This window comes from Antechinus flavipes, chromosome 2 (genome assembly GCF_016432865.1).
Source record: "Antechinus flavipes isolate AdamAnt ecotype Samford, QLD, Australia chromosome 2, AdamAnt_v2, whole genome shotgun sequence".
Lineage (NCBI taxonomy): Eukaryota > Metazoa > Chordata > Mammalia > Dasyuromorphia > Dasyuridae > Antechinus > Antechinus flavipes.
The window spans coordinates 94,661,106-94,679,737 of record NC_067399.1 but is presented as its reverse complement, the minus strand read 5'-3'; the positions used below and the strand labels follow the sequence as shown (position 1 = coordinate 94,679,737).

Below are 18,632 nucleotides of genomic sequence, written 5' to 3'. Positions count from 1 at the left end.
GAGAATGGCAGTTAGGTAGTGCAGTCCATAGAGCACCAGGTATGAAGTCAGAAGACCAGAGTTCCTGAGTTCAAATCTGATCTCAGACACTTAACACTTCCTAGCTGTGTGACCCTGGGCAAATCGATTAACCCCAATTGCCTCAGAAAAAAAAGGGGGGGAGGGAGAGGATAAGAAGAGAAGGCAGGAAAAAGGAAAATAGGGAAAATAAAATAATGGGGAAAAGGGAGGAAAAGTAAGAAAAAGGGAGAAGTAGAGGAAGTATAAGGAAGGAGAGGAATAAAAAAATGGGAGATTGTGAAAGGTAAAAAAAATCAAGGCAAGGAGGGAGTGGAATACATGTTAGTCCTTTGTTCTTAAATTTTTTGCTGTTGACAAAATGATCTATTAGCACAGATGGTGCAAAGAAAGCTTTCTTCACAATTTCATCATCAGACAAGTTAAAGGTGAAAAATTAATACCAGAAAATACCATTAATAATATGGCTTTTTGTTATGAGTTAACAACTCATTCATTTAAATTTGAAGAAACAAAGACTAAATGAAGTCTCCTCTCAAGGTGTTTACATGTTACTAGGAGATATAACGTGCAAATATGTAAATGCAAATTAATTTGGCAAGAAATCATACAGTAATAAACTGGAGATTAAGGAAGATCAGGAAAGATCTCTGATGGAAGGTGGCACTTGATGTCAGGAGGAGACTAAGAATTCTTAAGAGGCAAAAGTGAAAGGATTTGAACCCATTCCAAAGAATGGAAGAGAACCTATTCAAAAGTATGGAGATGGAGTGTTGGGTTTAAGGAAAATCAAGTTGGCAGTTTGAGATAGAATACATTGTTTATGTGAAAGGAAGTAATGTGAAATAAGTTTGAAAAATAGGCTGGAGCCAGATTTGGATGGTTTTAAATGCCAAGCTGCAGAGTTTGGATTTTATCCCAGAGAATAGGGAACCACTGAAAATTCTTGAGCAAGAGTGATAGATTTATTTAAGAAGTCTTTGCAACAGATCAAGTAAGAGAAGGGAGGACACAAAGGATGCAAAGGTGATTCTTAGGTTGTGGCTCTAGATGACTGAAAGGTTGATGATACTCTTAAGAGAAAGAGAAGAACTGAAGGAAGCAGAGGATTTTATATTCATCTCTTTGTTGAGTGTAGTGCTTACAGTCTAACAGAAGTCACAAGATAAGCACACATGGAGAAAAATCAGAAATGTACTCTTTTGTTATGTTTTTGATAAAATATTGGAAAACATAATTAAAATGCAATTTCTCAAGCCTTTTGCTTGTACAGTTTAAATTATCAATGCCATTTAAATAAAGATTCTGAGTTTACCTTTTAATTTTATCATCTCTGAAATAAACAGTATAGAGCTTAATCTATGCAACAGTTAACCAAAATAATCTGGAAAAGTCACTAAGCATTTATTTGAGGGAAATAAATGAAACTAACTATAATTTTCTAAAGACTAGCCACTAGAAAACAGTTTATCTTTTGCAAGGACATATTCTCATTGCATGTGACTCAGCACTGCTTCAAAGGTCATCCCTTTCATAAACACAAGATTTATTTCCTACTACTTTAGTGCATATTTCTAAGAGACTTTCTGGCAAAGTCCTATTGTATCAAAATGTTGGTAAACAGCTTGGACTAGACTCAATAGCAAAGGCATTATAATCATTCATCACCAGCTGTGACCTAATTTTACTTAGCTTCCTGCATCCTGACCAATTTACAATAAACAAATAAAAAGTGGAAGCCTTTTTCTGTGAGAAATCAGTCCAATGCAAGGTTGAAATAAAATTAACTCCCTATATTATTTTGATACCTTAGCTTTCTCATCTGTAAAATGGGTTGGACTACATGATCTCCAAGATTACTTCCAACTCTAAAGTCTATGAAAAATCCACACAATGTCTAGCTAAGAGATTTCTCTTTCCAATCAAATTCATACCGAGTCCTTTGTATGCACAGCACTACACAGTAGGTGCTATATGAACATAAAAAAAAAAAAATGCTAGATCACTGATCGTGCTTTCCACTTTACATTATAATTGAAAAGACTGACAGATAAAACATGAGTTATAAAACATAGGAAACTAAATAATTAAGCACAAGACTGTGGTACAGACCATAAGAACTACATGAGAAAAATATAGAAAACACTCAGGGATGGGGCATCAGAGCAGGTTTCTTGAAGAAGTGAGATGCAATCTCATCTTACGAAAAAGAAATAGGATCTTTGTAGACAGAAAAAAGATGGGCAGGCTTAGGAGATGGGGAGGATAGTCTGTCTTTATGTACCTGGAAAGATGTCACACGAAAGAAGGATTGGATTTGTTTTGTGTAGCCCCAAAGGCAGAGTAATCGTTTCAAGTTGAATAGAGGTAATTTTGGATGTGATATAATGGGGGAAGAGGTCCTGTCAAGTCTCCTTCAGAGCCCTCAGGTAAAGGCTAGATGACCACTAGATTATGATGTAGAACAGACTAGACCAGATCATCCCTGAAATTCCTCCTTCCACCTCCAATATTCTGTGATTTGGTAATGCAATAGATAGAGTAAAGAGCCCAGATCTGAAAGACTCATTTTCCTGAGTTCAAATTTGGTCTCAGACATTTATTAGCTGTGTGACCCTGGGCAAGTCACTTTATCCTGTGGTTTGCCTCAATTTCCTCACTTATAAAATAAGTTGAAGAAGGAAATAGTAAACCAATCCAGTGTTTTTACCAAGTAAACTCCAAATGAGGTCATGAAGAGTTGGGACACAACTAAAAAATGACAACATTAAAAAAGATGCTTTGAAAAGTACAAAGCATCATATAATGCAAGGCTTACTAGGCTGCTATATTAGGGTAAGAGAGGACTTTAAGCACTTTAGCACTTTAAGGCCACCTCACGTTATTTCAATTGATCCTCACAACCTTGGGAGGTAGGTACTATTGTTATCCCCATTTTACAAGTGAGGAAACTGAGGCAGACCATAATTAAATGACTTGCTCTGGGTCACACAATTATAAGTGCCTCAGGTAGGATTTGAACTCAAGTCTAACTAGCTCCAGTATAATGCTTTATCCAGTGACTACCTATCTTCTTCTAAGGTAGTAAATATGAATCTCTTTGGTAGAGACCAGCTCCAGCCTCTGGAATCCTCAGGTTTAGGATCACTGAAAACATTGTACAACTGTAAAAATGCAGTGAAGTTCACCTTTCTTCCTCTTGTCAAATCTGGGTTCAGTTCATTGCCCACATGCCGTGCCTGCAAGATACATCCATTGATAGACTCATTCAATGGCATATACAAAAAGGTAGTACAATAGAACAGCTTTGAAAGCAACACAATGAATTTGCAATGTGCTTTTTAAAAAAGCATGTTGTACAATTTTAAATTTCATATAATAATCTTTTTCTGTTCTTTGTAAGTGGCTGTACATTTTTAGCTGTAAATTAAAGTATAGAGAAAAATACTGAAGAGTTCATGTCATGGGGTTGGCCTTAAAGAAAATGGGCACCTCATCACAGAATGTAATAAAGGAGAAAAGAGCAAAGAATGGAGTAAAGTTGTTGTGGGATGATGACAAAAGGGAGACCACTGCAAATGGCCTGGTTTTTCTTAGTAAAGTAAGAGGCAAGTTCCTCAGCTGTATCTACAAGGCCTTTGCAGCCCTAAAGTTTTACAGTTTACACAGTTTACCTAATTCTTTCTACCAAGCACCTCGCTCAAACTGAGATCTTTATTAGACTGAAATTCTATATGTCATAATTTGTTCTAAAGCTTGTTCTACAATAACTACCTCTACCAATTCCTTCATAAATGTAAATGGGGGTAACAAAATCTATGTACACATATGCACACGTGTATAAATATATGTATGTGCTTAGACACAAGCACATATAGGCATATATGTGTTTTATACCTATATAGAAATTGAAATAATCAATAACCCAAACCTGAAAAGGAATTAAAATGGCAAGAAGAAAGATCTCCCTAAAGTGGAAAACATAAACCACATAGTATCCTTCTGTGGTACTGGGTTAAATAGTATTTTTAAGCTGACTCAAATAAATTCAATAGCATTTTACTTCTGTTAACAATCTCCTTACCACCAATCCTAGTTTCCTCTCAGTTATCACTTAAAATTTTGAATAATTTAATAGGGGATCCTCCACATTGAAGATAGCAACAACAAAGGGAATTTACTTATCTGGGAATTCCTTATCCCAAATCAAATCAGATCCAGTCCCATTCCAACAACAAAGCGATTGATTTAGACAAGTTTTTAAAATGTACTAACTCTGGAAAGAGAAGTTACAGCTTTCAAGATCAATTTAAGAATGTAAAAATTATAAGATTATTTTAAAAAATTAAATTTCACTAAATGGAAGTAGTACATAGTCTTGAATCCTAAAAAAATTATTCTCTAAAGACTTGGAGAAATATGATAAAAGCACCAATACAGTAGTACTCCATTAAGCACTATATTCATAAAAGGTCAGATAACAGGTGTCTTCAATTACATAAAAAACTCTGATAGAGAAAGAGAAAAAAAAGTTTCTGGCTAGGGACATTTTTAGCAATTACAGCATGTGATGCTAGCTAGTTTGAAGACAAGAAAGCCATCATTGCTAAACCAACTTTCTGCCGTTGGCTTCTAATTTTAGCAAACCGAAGTACTCTGGGAACAGTTTTAAAGCAAATAAATAACAGCTGTCTCAAGACAAACGTGTCAATTGAATATGATGATTTATAAAGCACAATGAACACTCACCAGGCAAGCTGAATGACCTAATTGCCAGATGATCAATTAAATGCAGCAAGCACTATGCTTCCTAAAAGACCTTCTTGCCTGCCCCAGTTGCAAAGTGTAAAGAGAACCACAATGAAAACATCATTCTTCCCTTTGTTCTGTGCAGTAGCTTACTTCTGTATATGTCTCTGTCATTTGATCTACTCCCCCAAATGTATTCACTCAACAATAAATCATCCAACAAACATTTATTATGCGCCTACTGAGTGCAAGGCACTGTGGTAAGCCCTGCAGGGGATACAAAGACATCTGAGACAGTCCCTGCCCCCAAGGAGCTTACACTCTGGTTGAGAAGACAAACATAAACAGATGAAAAGCAAAATAAAGCAAGACACAAATGGTTCGAGATAATAAATAATATCACAAAATGTTACATGTAAGCATATTCTTCAGCATTTGTTCCACACAGATTGCCTATGACTCAAAGTTATACATGAATTGGGTGAAGTTATGATCTGTGCAGAATGAAAGCATCTGGTTAAGGTGCTGTTCTTGGGCTTACAGGGGGCCTCCTTTTGGCCACATTGTTGTATGCTGTTTTCTATGGAAAAGCTGGAATTGGACTCAAGAGATGAGTTTGGTGCTCCCAGTAAAGCAAAAGATAAAAAGCTACATGGGCTTGATATAGCAGAGGTGAATGCTAGATCTGTTCTGTTTTTTTTCTAACTTATATCCTGAAAATGAAACAAGGACCTCCAGCAAGTCTCCATTTAGGAGATAATTCTTCTTTCCCTTTTTTAAAAAAGTTCTAATTATGAAGAGAATAGCTTTCTAGGACTATCCACTCAAATTCTTTATTTCAATGGTTCACATGTGCTACAAGCAATACTAAAAGGCTCTGACTGCAAACTAATTTCCCAATTTGTAGCTAATCACAAAAGTACTTAAAAATTAAAGGCAAAGTGGCAGTCACTTTAATGGCAAGGTTTCCCACTTAATCTCCTTAAAGTCTAAGGACATGGCTCTCCACTGGGAAAAGAAACTTCCTCTATTTTAGAACAAACTATTCCCATAGAGGAGGTGCTGCTGTGCCAGATGTTTTCTCAACCACTATCAACTATATTACTATCTTTGCCTTCATATGCTTAAGTTACAGAAGAGTTGGAAGACTCTTCTCATTAATGTTCAGTTAGAATAATCTTAAAAAAAACAATCATACCTTACTATCTAAAGTTAGGAGGTTATAGTATTGTAGTTTTAAGATACACAAATGCTGGTCTAAGTTATTCGATTACAAGAATAGAAAGAAAGGTAAACAAACATAAGCAACATTATGAAGGAAGCAATAGCAACAAAGTTTGTACATAGACTATACGTGGGAGAACTGAGGAATAACAAGAAGGAATGGAAAAGGACTTAGGAGTTTTGATTCAGGGCTGAGCTAAAAGAGCATCTTTCATTGATCAAATTTCATCAATCTTTTAAAAAAAATTAACTGAAATACCTAATTCAAATGACACAAAGGTATCAGAAAGATGTTTTAAGGTTTTGATTTTATCATATCCCAAAAGTTTTTAATTTCCATTATTGAACATACATTAGAAAGACAGATACAATTTGCTTTAAGTATGAATTTATTGACATCAACTTCCATAAGCTAATCATCCTAATACAGAGTGATTCAGGAAACAGAGACAATAATAAACCCACAAGAACTAAGTTTGAATGGTCAAAAAAATAATGGAGAGGTCTCCATAAACAATCTGGAGACTGTTTTCAATTATAGCAAGAAACAGTGAAAAGTTGCTAATTTAAACATTTTATCCAGAAACATACATCTATTGCACTGATACCAAATCTGTTGCCAAATAATTGAGTTTGAAAATATACAAAATCTTCTTTGTTCTTACATACTGAAATTAAAGCCTAATCTTAAAAAGTGCACAGTAAAAACAGCTTAAGGAAATTTCTACAAGATTCATGGTATTGTATATTGTTTTGCATTTTATTGTTGACATCAAATTCTATATTTACCTTACTGGTTACAAATACATTCTAATTTTTTCATAGCCATATACAGCATTGACTTGTGACTAGGTCCAATAATACTTCAGTTTTTTGAAAAGGCTGACTCCAGAAATGGACAAGGATTTTCAGCACCTGCAGTTCTGGGCAGCAGCAGCATCAGAAAGGACAGTCCCCTGACTGACCCAACTATTTGTAAACTATCGACTTTTGTTCTTTTTAGAATTGCCCTGTATGAAGAAAAACATCAACAATTAGGAAAAAAACTTAAAAGAAAATATATTTTATAGGTAGTAAGCCAAGTTCTCACATTTCACTTTGCCAAGTATTTCCCCAAAGATTTTTGTTCTGTCCTTCTTTTCTTCCCTCTCCTGACCTTTCTTCTACTACATCCTCTCCCTTCCCTCTTGTAGTCACTTAACTTTCTCTGCCAACATTTCCTCTTTTTAAAACAGAGACAACAGTATCCAACTCCACAGATTGCAGTGAGGATCAAATCAGGTCATTTTTGTAAAATACACTATAATACTTTACACTATAATACTAAATACACTTTACTTTTGTAAAGTACACTATAAATCTTAAAACATTTTACAAATGCTAGCTATTATAATAAGGAAGATATTATTCTGTAACTTAACCATTCTCTTGTAATATTCCTGTTTTACTTTTGCGTTTTAAAATATTACTTTAAACATTGCTTGATCATCTTCCAGCTTCTGTACTATAAGTTTCTTCCTTCAAAGCTATGTCCTAGGCTTGCTTCTTTTCTCTCTCTGCACACTTTTTCTGGAGCAACACTTTATCTCCCATAGGTTCAATTAACATCATTTTGCAAATGATTCTAAATCAAGTCCTCTCTATCCTAAATTGCAGTCTCATATAACCAACTTCCTGCTGGGCATCCAATAGACAATCCTAACATGCTAAGTTTGATTAAATGCCCAATATGGGATTCATCTCCCTAAAGAGAACACTTTTTTCAACTTCCCTGTTTCTGTGAAAAACACTATTCTTCTAGTCAAGCAGATTCACAACCATGAGGTAGTCACCCTTAACTCTTCCCTCTCTCTTACATTCTATACCCAAGCAGCTGCTAAATCTTGTTCCTTCTATCTCCACGTCTTTTGCACCAAATTCATTCTGTCCAATCACACTACCACACCCCACCAAAGCAGGTACTTATTATCACTTCTTGCCTGACTTATTACCAAAGCCTATTAATTGGTCTCTTTACTTCTAGTCACTTTCCTTCCTATAATATATTCCACACAACTGCCAAAACAATCTTCAAATTTTTAGTGATTCCTTAAAAATTTTACAATAAAATCCAAAACTCACACTGACATTTAAAGCCCTTCACATCTGGCTCCAACTTATCTTCCAAGACTTCTTTCACATTTCCCTTTCACCAATTCTTTGTTTCAGCCAAACCTGACTATCAGCTGTTTCCAGCTACCTCCAAATTTTGTTTATCTGACTGGGAACTACCACCCATACTCACAATGCACTCATGTTGGCCTCCTAAAATCCTCAGTTTCCTTTAAAGCTGAACTCAAGTGACATCTTCTATAGGAAGCTTTTCCTGACTAATTGTCCTTACTGTTAGTCATCTAGATCTTCTCTTGGGTACCATCCAATTCTAAACCTATGATTTTCTGCTATGTTCCCCATTTGAATATAAGGTCTCTGAAGGCCGTGTCTGTTTCTTGTTTGTCTCTTTATCTCCAAATCCCTTGTGTATAGTAGGTATTTAATAAAGATTTGTTGAATCAGATGTTATTCAGTCTCATTTCAATTACCTTTATGTCTCCTAAATCTTAATTTCTAGCCCTGACCTCTCTTGTGTTTTCCAGATCTATATTTGTAAGTCTACAGAACAGATTACATCTGGTTCTATTATTAAGTCACCAACTGATTCCATTGGTTTCTGATTTTGAGCAATAGAAATAACCAGTTCTCTGTATTTCAGAAATTTACTTTTGAAGCTGTGTAAAGCCTTGCCTAGACCATGCCATGTCCTAATTCACTATTCTCAAAGGCAATGCCCACTCTCTATCCCCTCCCCCAGTTTGCTGCAATGTATTTTTACCTTATCTCGACATTTAGATCTTCTTCTTTCCAGCTCAGCTTAGGTACCAAATCTTCCATGAAATCTAGGTGATACCGCAGATAATAGTGCTGGACCCAGAGTCAGGAAGACCTGAGTTCAAATCTAGTCTCAGACACTTACTAATTGTATAACTAAATAAGTCACTTAACTTTCTCTGCCAACATTTCCTCTCTTTAAAACAGAGACAACAGTATCCAACTCCATAGATTGCAGTGAAGATCAAATCAGGTCATTTTTGTAAAGTACACTATAAACCTTAAAACATTTTACAAATGCTAGCTATTATAATAAGGAAGATATTATTATTAAAATCTTCCCTGGTCCCCTCAGTTAAAAATATTATCTTCCTTCTTAAATTTTTCTAGAATACTACCTAGATTTTTGCTTGGCCTTCATTAAATTCTACCTTGAATTATACACATATCATCCTCACAGGCAATTTTTTATTAGTTGAAATTAGGGTCTGTCATTTTTCATCTCTATAACCCTAGCAATACCACAGTACCTTGAATATAGAAGGAATCTAATAAATGTTTGTCTAAATGAACTCAATGTCTCACTGAGGCCTCAAATTCAGTATGTCCAAAACTAAACTCAAAATCTTTCTCTTAAAACTGCTCTTTATGACTTTAACATTTCAGTTCATGTTACCACCATTCCCTTAGTTTTCCACATTTTCATCCTTAAAACTGTCTTTGATTCTTCTTATTCCTTTTCTTCTTCTAGTCTTCAACCAATCAGTTATCAAATCTTATAAATTCAACCTGCCTAAAGGACATTTCTCAGATCCACATCCTCTGCTCTATTCTTACTAATAATTACTCACCTAGATTTATCTTCATACCTCTAATTTCTCTACCCCTATCTAATTTATCCTTCATACTGATAACAAAATAATGTCTGATGTATAGCTAAAGAACAATTTTCACAACTTCTAAGATTCATATCAAATGGAAGAAAACAATCTTGTCAACTCTGATGGAGGATAGAATGGAGAACATAAGACTGAAAAGAATTCTCCTTGATGAAACCCCTCCCTTCAATGTATATATGTAAATACTCTGTATCAAAGGTTTCCTGGCATGCTATTGAGTTCAGTGATTTGCCAAGATTCACAAAGTCTATATTCACAAAGTTATATGTATTTGCCAACATTCACAAAGTTTTTATCTGAACACAGATCTTTCTAATGCCAAAAACTGAATTTATCCATTATAGGATAATACCTTTCACTTCAAAATCTATTTCCAGGTTGAAAAATATCTACCCAAGAAATGTTTGGTTCATTAACAATTCTTCTAAAAACAATATCAATATGATATATAGATACAGCCATGTCTTGCCTCTGCTCAAAATACCTAGAGTTGCATTCTACTTCTTTCAAAGTTCAAATTGCAATATTTGACATTCAAAATCCTATACAATCTGGAACTCATCTAGCATTCTAGCCTTATTTAATATTTCTTCTTCCTGATCCCTGAATATGTCCTGGAATTTTTTGTCTATGTCTTTGCTCATATTGACATAAGTTTAGAATGTTCTTCCTTCCCTGTATGACCACTGAATTTCTGACCATACTTTGAATCCAATTCAACCATCAATTGTTAAATAAATATTTCCCTGATTCTTCCTTTGGATAAGCATCTTCCTCTTCAAACTTTATATAATAAAGGTTATTTTAAACTCTAATGTAATTTTCATGTACAATCATTTTTTATCTTATCCTCCAAGTGGCCCATGAACTCCACTAGGCTTCACTTATCCAAAGTTCATCTCATTCCCAGGGCTTAGCACTATGCCCTATACACACTGTGTTCTTAATATTTCCTAAATCTGAATATTGTATAACCTTGATCAAGTTAATCTGACCTCTGCTTTGAGCTTGAGTTTTCCTAATTTATAAGGAAAAGGAAAAATTAATGATTTCTAAAGTCCTTTATAGCTCTAAGTCTTTATATATCACAATTTGATAATTTGGCTTAAAAAAAAAAATGGTGCTCCATTTGAAAATCAATTCTTATTGTCTTAAGTCACCTAACATTTCTTCTGCTTATTTCTGTACATTTCACTAATTTCTTCCTTCTCGCTGCTTGGAATTTCCCTTGCCATTTCCACCCAGTTATAATATGAGAAAACTACTGACTTGGCATTCACCAAAATCATATAAATTTATTTTAATCTAAATTCAAAGGGGCTTTTTAAAGCTAGAGAAATATCTTTTCACCAGCACTCTTTTTTTCTTGCTTAACTAGCTCACCCCATTGTACTAATTCTGAATAACCACACATGTTTTTATTTGAAAGAGGGGAACCACTTTAATCATATTCCTACATTTAAACATTAAATATAAGTATTTAACAAAATCAATATAAGTGAGAAATGCATACAATACAAAGAACATGTTAATGGCAACCAGAAGTTCTTCAGGATGTTTATGTGGTATCCAACGATGAGAACATTGACTCAGTAATAGTCTGAAGCTTTACCTGACAAACTGAATTAGTAACAAACAGGAAAAAATAGGTATCAAACAAAAGAGACAAATCAGTATGTAAAAAACTAAAATGCAATTAATAATCTAGAAGGGGAATATATGGATGGATTGAGTTTTATTAACTACTGATGTTAGATGGTTTGAAAAAGAGATTGAAAATTTTTTTAAGGGTTCTAAGATTCACTTGAAAATACTCTACAGGAGGCAGCTAGATGGCGCAGTGGATAGAGCACCTGCCCTTAAGTCAGGAGGACCTGAGTTCAAATGTGTTCTCAGACACTTGACACTTCCTAGCTGTGTGACCTTGGGCAAGTCACTTAACCCCAATTGCTTCAGAAAACAAACAAATAAACAAAAAAAACCTTAAAATTTTTTCAGCTTGGCTAAAATTGTCTTTCCTGCCAATAAGGACAGATCAGTTTTTAAAGAATCTATTGTTATTCTTGTTATTACTTGTTAACCAAATAATGGGAGATGAAATAGACCCTCTTAAAAATAGTTAGTGAATTGTTTTTGTGAGGAAACTCAAAAGCTAGGCTTCCATAATGTTAAGTTGATAGTTACATGTGAACCACCAAAACTTTTGTTCCCTATCACTAATATATTCAATAGGATATTCCTACTCCAATTTTGAACCCAAGCTTGATTTAAAAGACCTTACAGCAAATCAGATTTTACCATCATACCGAAATAAACAAGAATCTACAAAATAGCAAACATTATTTATGGCAAAATAGCAAAAAAGGCCATCAAGGAGTTGTAGATGAATTAATTTCTCCATCTCATTAGGTAACCTTGTATTAATGACATAGCAAGGGAAAACTGAGGGCATGCCAAAAGATGAGATACTTGAAATATTTTGCCTCAAATCCCAGTTTTCTGAAGTATCTATTGCCTCAGAAGTTATTTTTAAAAAAACACACACTCATTCAATTCATCACTTTGCATGATGCTTTCAGAGAGACACCCACAAAAACAGTCTCCATGATAACCAGAAGTCAAGCAAATACCACAAAATTACAATGAAAAGCAAAATGTACAAAGTAAAAATTCTTACATACTGACAACATTAATTTCCAGAGAAGTCCTCCATTAATCAATCAAACTAACCTAAAATTAGTAGTCAAATAACCTGTAGCTAGAAAATTACCATCTTCAACTCTTCAATCTTTGCGATTCAGAGTTGCAATCTACTAAGGTATATCTATCTCTCTTTTATGACCTCTTCTCAGCATGTGGTCTTCCCTTCCATTTAGCCCCTAAAATCTCAATCTTGAAATTTACTTTCTTAGATTTCTCCCTACCATTCTTTCCATCTTTTTTTGTACTCACAGAAATTTAACTTCCAGAAAACACTTCATCTCTGTTAGTGCTCTCTAGTGCCAGCTGATCCTTTCATGTCTCTTAAGAATATTGCTTGCACCCCAGTTACTTATAAGGATTGCCCTACCACAAGGATTCAGAAACCTCTTCCCCTTTGAGACTCACACACTCTATCAACATGGCCCTGTCCAGATAGATCCTTGTGGCTGCTGTGTCTTGGCCCCACGGTCACTCATCCTCCTTCCTCAACAAGATGAGTGTCTGGCCCAGTCTTCCCCATCTCAACTACTGCCCTTTATTAGAGAGCCTTTATATTTGCTGTAATGGCCTGGTAAATATGCTGTTTTTCACTTCATCAATGTCCTCATTACATCTTCACTCTACCTCAGCTCCTCACAGAGATAGCCTTAGTCCCTACCACCACCTCCAATTGACGCCATCATCATAAGCCTGAATTCTAAAATTCCCTTTTTTGGTCACAATCTCTTATCTTTTTATCTCTTCCTCTGCCTTCACTGCTCCAAAATATAGTCTTCATTGTCACTGACCCCAATTCAAATCTGTCACTCCTCCTTTGGTCTCATTTTCTTTTCAGAGTCTTGATTGCAGAATAAAAAACTATGATGAGAAGCCATCTTCCAATCATTACCCTCTAGACTCATTCTGTTCTCATATTTTACATCCTGTCTTCACGTCTGGGTCCAGCCCTAATCATCACCTTCTCTGCTCCTAGTTACTGAAGGAAATAATGAAGTCATGCCATCTGGACTCATGACAAGTTCATGTCACCCATTCTCAGATGGGCCTTCATGTAATACAGCAATCCTTTTAGACTTCCTGAATTGACTCGGGGTCACTCTCACAGCCATTATTCCAAACCTTCTCTCTCAATCTTTTATAACTTTCTCAAACTCCTTTACTGAGAAAAACCAAGGCCATCTGCTATCTCCCTCAGTTCCTTACTCCATATTCCAAAACACTTCTACAGACGTCTCCTCTTCCTTTCTTCCTTTGCCAATGTCAATCCCTCTGACTGTCTCCTAGGCTTCAGTCTCCCACTATCCCAGACACATCATTTTTATCTCCTCCAGAAATGTGTATTCATACATCATTTTCATCTTCAAATCTTTTCCTTTCTACTGGCTTCCTCCCCTCAGTCCAGGAATGTTCAGATACTTACAATTTGTAAAAATCCAATCCATCTCTTCAAATTACTGTACTCCATTCTTCGGTCACTCTAGGAGTCCTCTGCATAATGGGCTTCATTTTCTCCATCTACTCACTTCTCCACCCTTTGCAATCTGGTTTCCATCCATATCACTGAAACTCACTGTCTCAAAAAAATCTAGCTGCTAAATCTAAGGATCTTTTTTTTTTTTTTTTTTTTCAGTCCTTGCCCTTTTTACCACTTTTGATATTTTTGACCACTTCTTGTCCTGACTATGCTTTTCTCCCTTGGCTTCCATGGTATTGCTCTGGTTCTTCTTCTACTAGCCTGATTCTTCCTCCTCTCAGTCTATTCTATTGTTCATTCTTGTCTGATGAAGAGTGCATCTTACAGGTTTGTCCTGGGCTCTGTCTTCTCTCTTCAGTTTCTCTCCTGATTATCTCATCAGCTCCCACAGACTCGCACATCTCCAGATCTGATCTTTGACCAGAATCCCAATCTTACACAATTAATGACTGACTAGAAATCTCTATCTGGACATCCCATCAGCATCTCACATTCAACAAGTCCTAGACAGAACTGATCATCTTTCTCTTCAAACTCTCCTCTCTTCCAAACTCCACTATTTCTATTATGGATATAAGCAGTCTCCAAGTCACCCAGGTTTAGAACATCCTCAACTACTAGCTCTCCTTTACCTCCTCTCCCATATCCAATTAATTCTACATATAAGATAGCTCAGCCTTCCTCTTAAATTTAGTCATAATCACTGAAAAGATTTAAGCCTAAATATTCATGTTAAAACAAATTGATCATAGATGTAGAATACCTGTTGTCCAGACTGATATATACCATTAAATGGATAGTTCATAATTCATTCAGAACACACACACACACACACACACACACACACACACACACCCCTTTCCCATTGCAGCATTTCTTCCTACCTTAAACAGTATTTTCTAAATTCACCCTTCTAAAAACTACCCTTTCTCTCCTTCCTTGTAATGTTCTAGGGCTTGATATAATCAACACAATGTCATCTGCAAAAAGATGCATCCTGAGGCCTTCATCAACTAAAGAGAATTCCTCTGTCATCTGACTGTATCCTTAGGTATCTTTCCCACTGGTGGCAAACATATTTGGCAAGAATGCATCTCCCTATTTGCCATTTGATATTAATAACAACTTTTCTTGGTCAGATCTTTCACTGAATTTTAGATGTAGAATGGGGTCTGGCATATATTCAGAACATCTCTGAGGGCACCTCCTCATATGAATAAAGAACATTTCCTTCAAAAGAATCATGATCACATACCATAGAAGAACCTTGGAAACACTTTGGAAACAAAGAGTTACTCTGTAACTGAATCTGGTCAACTATCCACATGTTGCATAGGAGGCTCTGACTGCAGAAGCATTCAAAAAGCCATTTTCTCTCCAGCTAAACCATACTGGTTTGATTCCTTTATTGGTGGCACTGATAAGAAACAATGCTGTACCAGGAGGTTTTTATACCTTCTTCGCCCCCTCGCCCCCAAGATCATGTAGTTCCATGAAATTGGGTCTTGGTTCTTTGCCTGCTTCAGTATCTTCATTCTAGGTAAAAAAGGCAACATAGTATATAGAGCACTAGCTTTGAATCTGTAAGACTCAGCTTCCTGAGTTTAGGGGCCTCAAATTTAACAGCTGTGTGACCCTGGGCAAGTCACTTAACCCTATTTGCCCCAGTTTTTCAAATGCAAAATGAGCTGGAGAAGGAAATGGCTAATCACTCCACTTATCTTTGCCAAGAAAACTCCAAATGGCTTATTCAGGGCTGGACATGGCTAAAACAATTGAACAACAACAAAGGAAATTAATCCACACTCTTATCCTTGGGAATTTGGGGAGTTCAGGACCATAAACCTCCAGATCCCAGAGGAAAAATCACAAGAGTCAAAATCTATTCTGAGTTTTATATTCAGTTCAGCATCAGTGCTACAAGGAACAAATAATGACCTTTCAGACCTAGTTCAGTGGGGGTTAAGTATCATACAACAGTCATGCTCCATTTGGACATAAACTTGGTGTAAGACCAACGTTATATACAAACTGAACTTATTTCAGATTCACTCTTCTCAGAGACCAAGGCATAGAGAGAATGTGCCTCCAAGGAATTAGGAGAAAAATGTTTGTACTTTTGTAATTGCTATGTCTTCAAAGTAAACATTTCTTAGAAAAAGTTAAGTGATATTAAGTGGTTAAATTAAAACTGAAGTGCTAGTGACTAGTGGCTAATAATGAGGAACACAACTGTTGGGGGCTTCAAGACACTGTCACTAGAAAAAAAGATCCTCATCTATGCATGTGTTTTGAAAATAAAAAGCTTTTACATATATATATATATATATAAAAAGATCCTCAAGCCTTTCAGAATATACTTAGAATCAAGATAGCTTTTATATATATGTATGTGTATATATATATATACACATATATATAAAAAGATCCTCAAGCCTTTCAGAATATACTTAGAATCAAGATAGACAAATATAGTCAGCCTGGTTCTAGATTGGTATGCCAATTGGTATGCCAGAGCATATTCACTACAAATGATTTTGATGTAAGCATGGAAAATAATTTCCCTTTTAGTTGGCAGTTCATTCCACCGAACCAAACTTATTTTCCTAGTCAAACACACTAAGCACATTGGGAACCTGTATTCCCAATATGTCTTGCATCAATTGTGGAGTATAGAGATATGGCCTACTGTAGAATACCAACTATGGAAACTGCCTATTAGTTTTTTGTAACTTTCTCATAAAGTTTTTGAGTAAGGGGGAGTTCCTGCGATCTTTTTTTTCTTCACATCTTTGAAAGGTCCTCCTCCTTTTCAGCTAACTTGAGAATTGTTGAAAACCTCAACAATTTTGTCATCTCCATCATGAATCATCTCTGACCACCTTCAAGTCTACTTCAGCTGCTTTTTCTTTTTCTTAGCCATTCCCATCTCCTCTACAATAACAGTACTAATATAGTGCTTTCAAATTTACTAAGCACTTCACAAACATTATCTCATTTGCGTCTCACAACAATCTTGGAAAATAGGGATTGTCATTATCCCTGGGTTATTGATGAAGAAATTTAGGCTGGCAAACACTAGATAATTTGAGGTCAAATTTGAATTCAAGTTTTCTGATATGAAGACCTAAGGTCCTACTCACTGTGCCACCAGTTGCCTCTAATAGAATTAGCAGTACTGTGATAATCAGGTCTTGTGTGGTAAGGTGCTCCCTCCAAGTAGGCTTCTTCCAATTTTCCTCAACACTAGGGCCTTTCCTCTCTACAAATTATCTTCAATTTATCTTTGGTTTATTTGTATACAATAATCTGTGAGTGGTCTCCTCCATTAGACTGGAGCTCTTTGAGGGCAGGGACTATCTTTTGCCCTTCTTTGTATTCCCAGGGAATATAATATAGTAAGTGTTAATAAGTGTTGACTAATAAAAGTTTATCATAAAAGTTTTCAAAAATTTGGGGTTTTAGCCTGTCTGTTTTCCAATTTCATCCTTAAATGTTCCAAGGATGTCTTTTCCTGATTGAATTTCTAACCAAGTTAAACTCCTTTTTTCCTCTCTAGTTTCTTACTGTTTTATGAGACAATACCACTAAGTCCTTCGATTATGTTTTTCTTTAAGGTTTAAAACTGAGATTCTGTTCTAAACTGCTCTTGGTTATACTGTTTTACAAGAATATCAAATATTTGGTGGTTGGCTAGTTTCTAATTTAAGAATTTAGTTTAAGAATAGTGGATGGTGATACACATTCTTCCATTCATTTCCTATTTTTAACATCAAGTTTTCCTAAATCAATGACATTGGACTTATTTTTATTGCACATGACACCTTCTTCTTGTTTTTATTGTTCTTATTTTATATTAATTGCTATCTGCCCTCTATCATTAATAGTCTGACTGCACATAGCTGATGTAACTCTTATCAATAATGAGTTTCCTCTCAAAATATAATTAATTTCCTTTCTGTGATGTTATTTGGTGCCCAGTATGGTCAGCATCTCCTAATTCTTTTTCAAATAAAGTCTTTACAATATGTAGATGCAAGCTTCTCTATAGATCACAAATTATATTTTCTAATACATTTTTATTATGCTTATTTTTGCATTAAAATCACCAACTATCAAAGTACATGTGTGTGTATATATATAAAATGTATATCTATAGATATAAATACATAACCTGACTTAATCTGGAGATTATTATCAAGTTCTTCATAGAATTTCCCTTCATTCTTTGTGACAGTGGCCTAGAAATTTCAGATTTTTAATGTTGTCACTTGCAAATAATTAACATGAGCCATGCAATAAAAATTGAGTACCTGTCTCATGAATTGATTTTTCTTACTTTGGATAAACAATCAAATCAACTTTGCCAACTTCTTTGTCTCTCCAAGAAAGGCTTACGAGTAGTCTTTAGAGTGAATAGCAACTTCCTTTTATGTGCACAAATATGATCTTTTTTTACTTATGTAAATGTATCATAAGACATTGACTTAACCCAAACCTAAAGAATAAAAGATTTGTGAGAAATTCAAAGGATTTCCCTCTCACAATCAGCTAGCTAACCAAGGAACCCTTAACCTAAACTGCAAAGAACTGTCATAAAAGCACCTCTTTTACAAAAACACACAAAAGCAGTATTTTCAGGGAAGTTATTTGACCTAAGTTACTCTGTATAGTTTGTCACCAGTGTAACAGCAAGC

General features: G+C 35.3%; 1 protein-coding gene across 3 annotated transcripts in view; it reads right to left on the bottom strand.

Moving 5' to 3' along the window:
* Positions 1-18,632, bottom strand: part of PPP1R21 (protein phosphatase 1 regulatory subunit 21) — a 144,326-nt gene that overhangs the window by 42,663 nt on the left and 83,031 nt on the right. Inside the window, exon 22 of one of the 3 annotated variants that reach the window (XM_051975238.1) lies at positions 6,363-11,378. The exons of 1 other annotated variant lie outside the window; for it this stretch is intronic. In XM_051975238.1, the coding sequence (XP_051831198.1) occupies positions 11,367-11,378 (12 nt within the window). In that variant the 3' untranslated portion in view covers positions 6,363-11,366. Of the gene's footprint in view, positions 1-6,362; positions 11,379-18,632 lie in introns of those variants that run through there. One more of the 3 variants, XM_051975236.1, reaches the window with a different exon arrangement.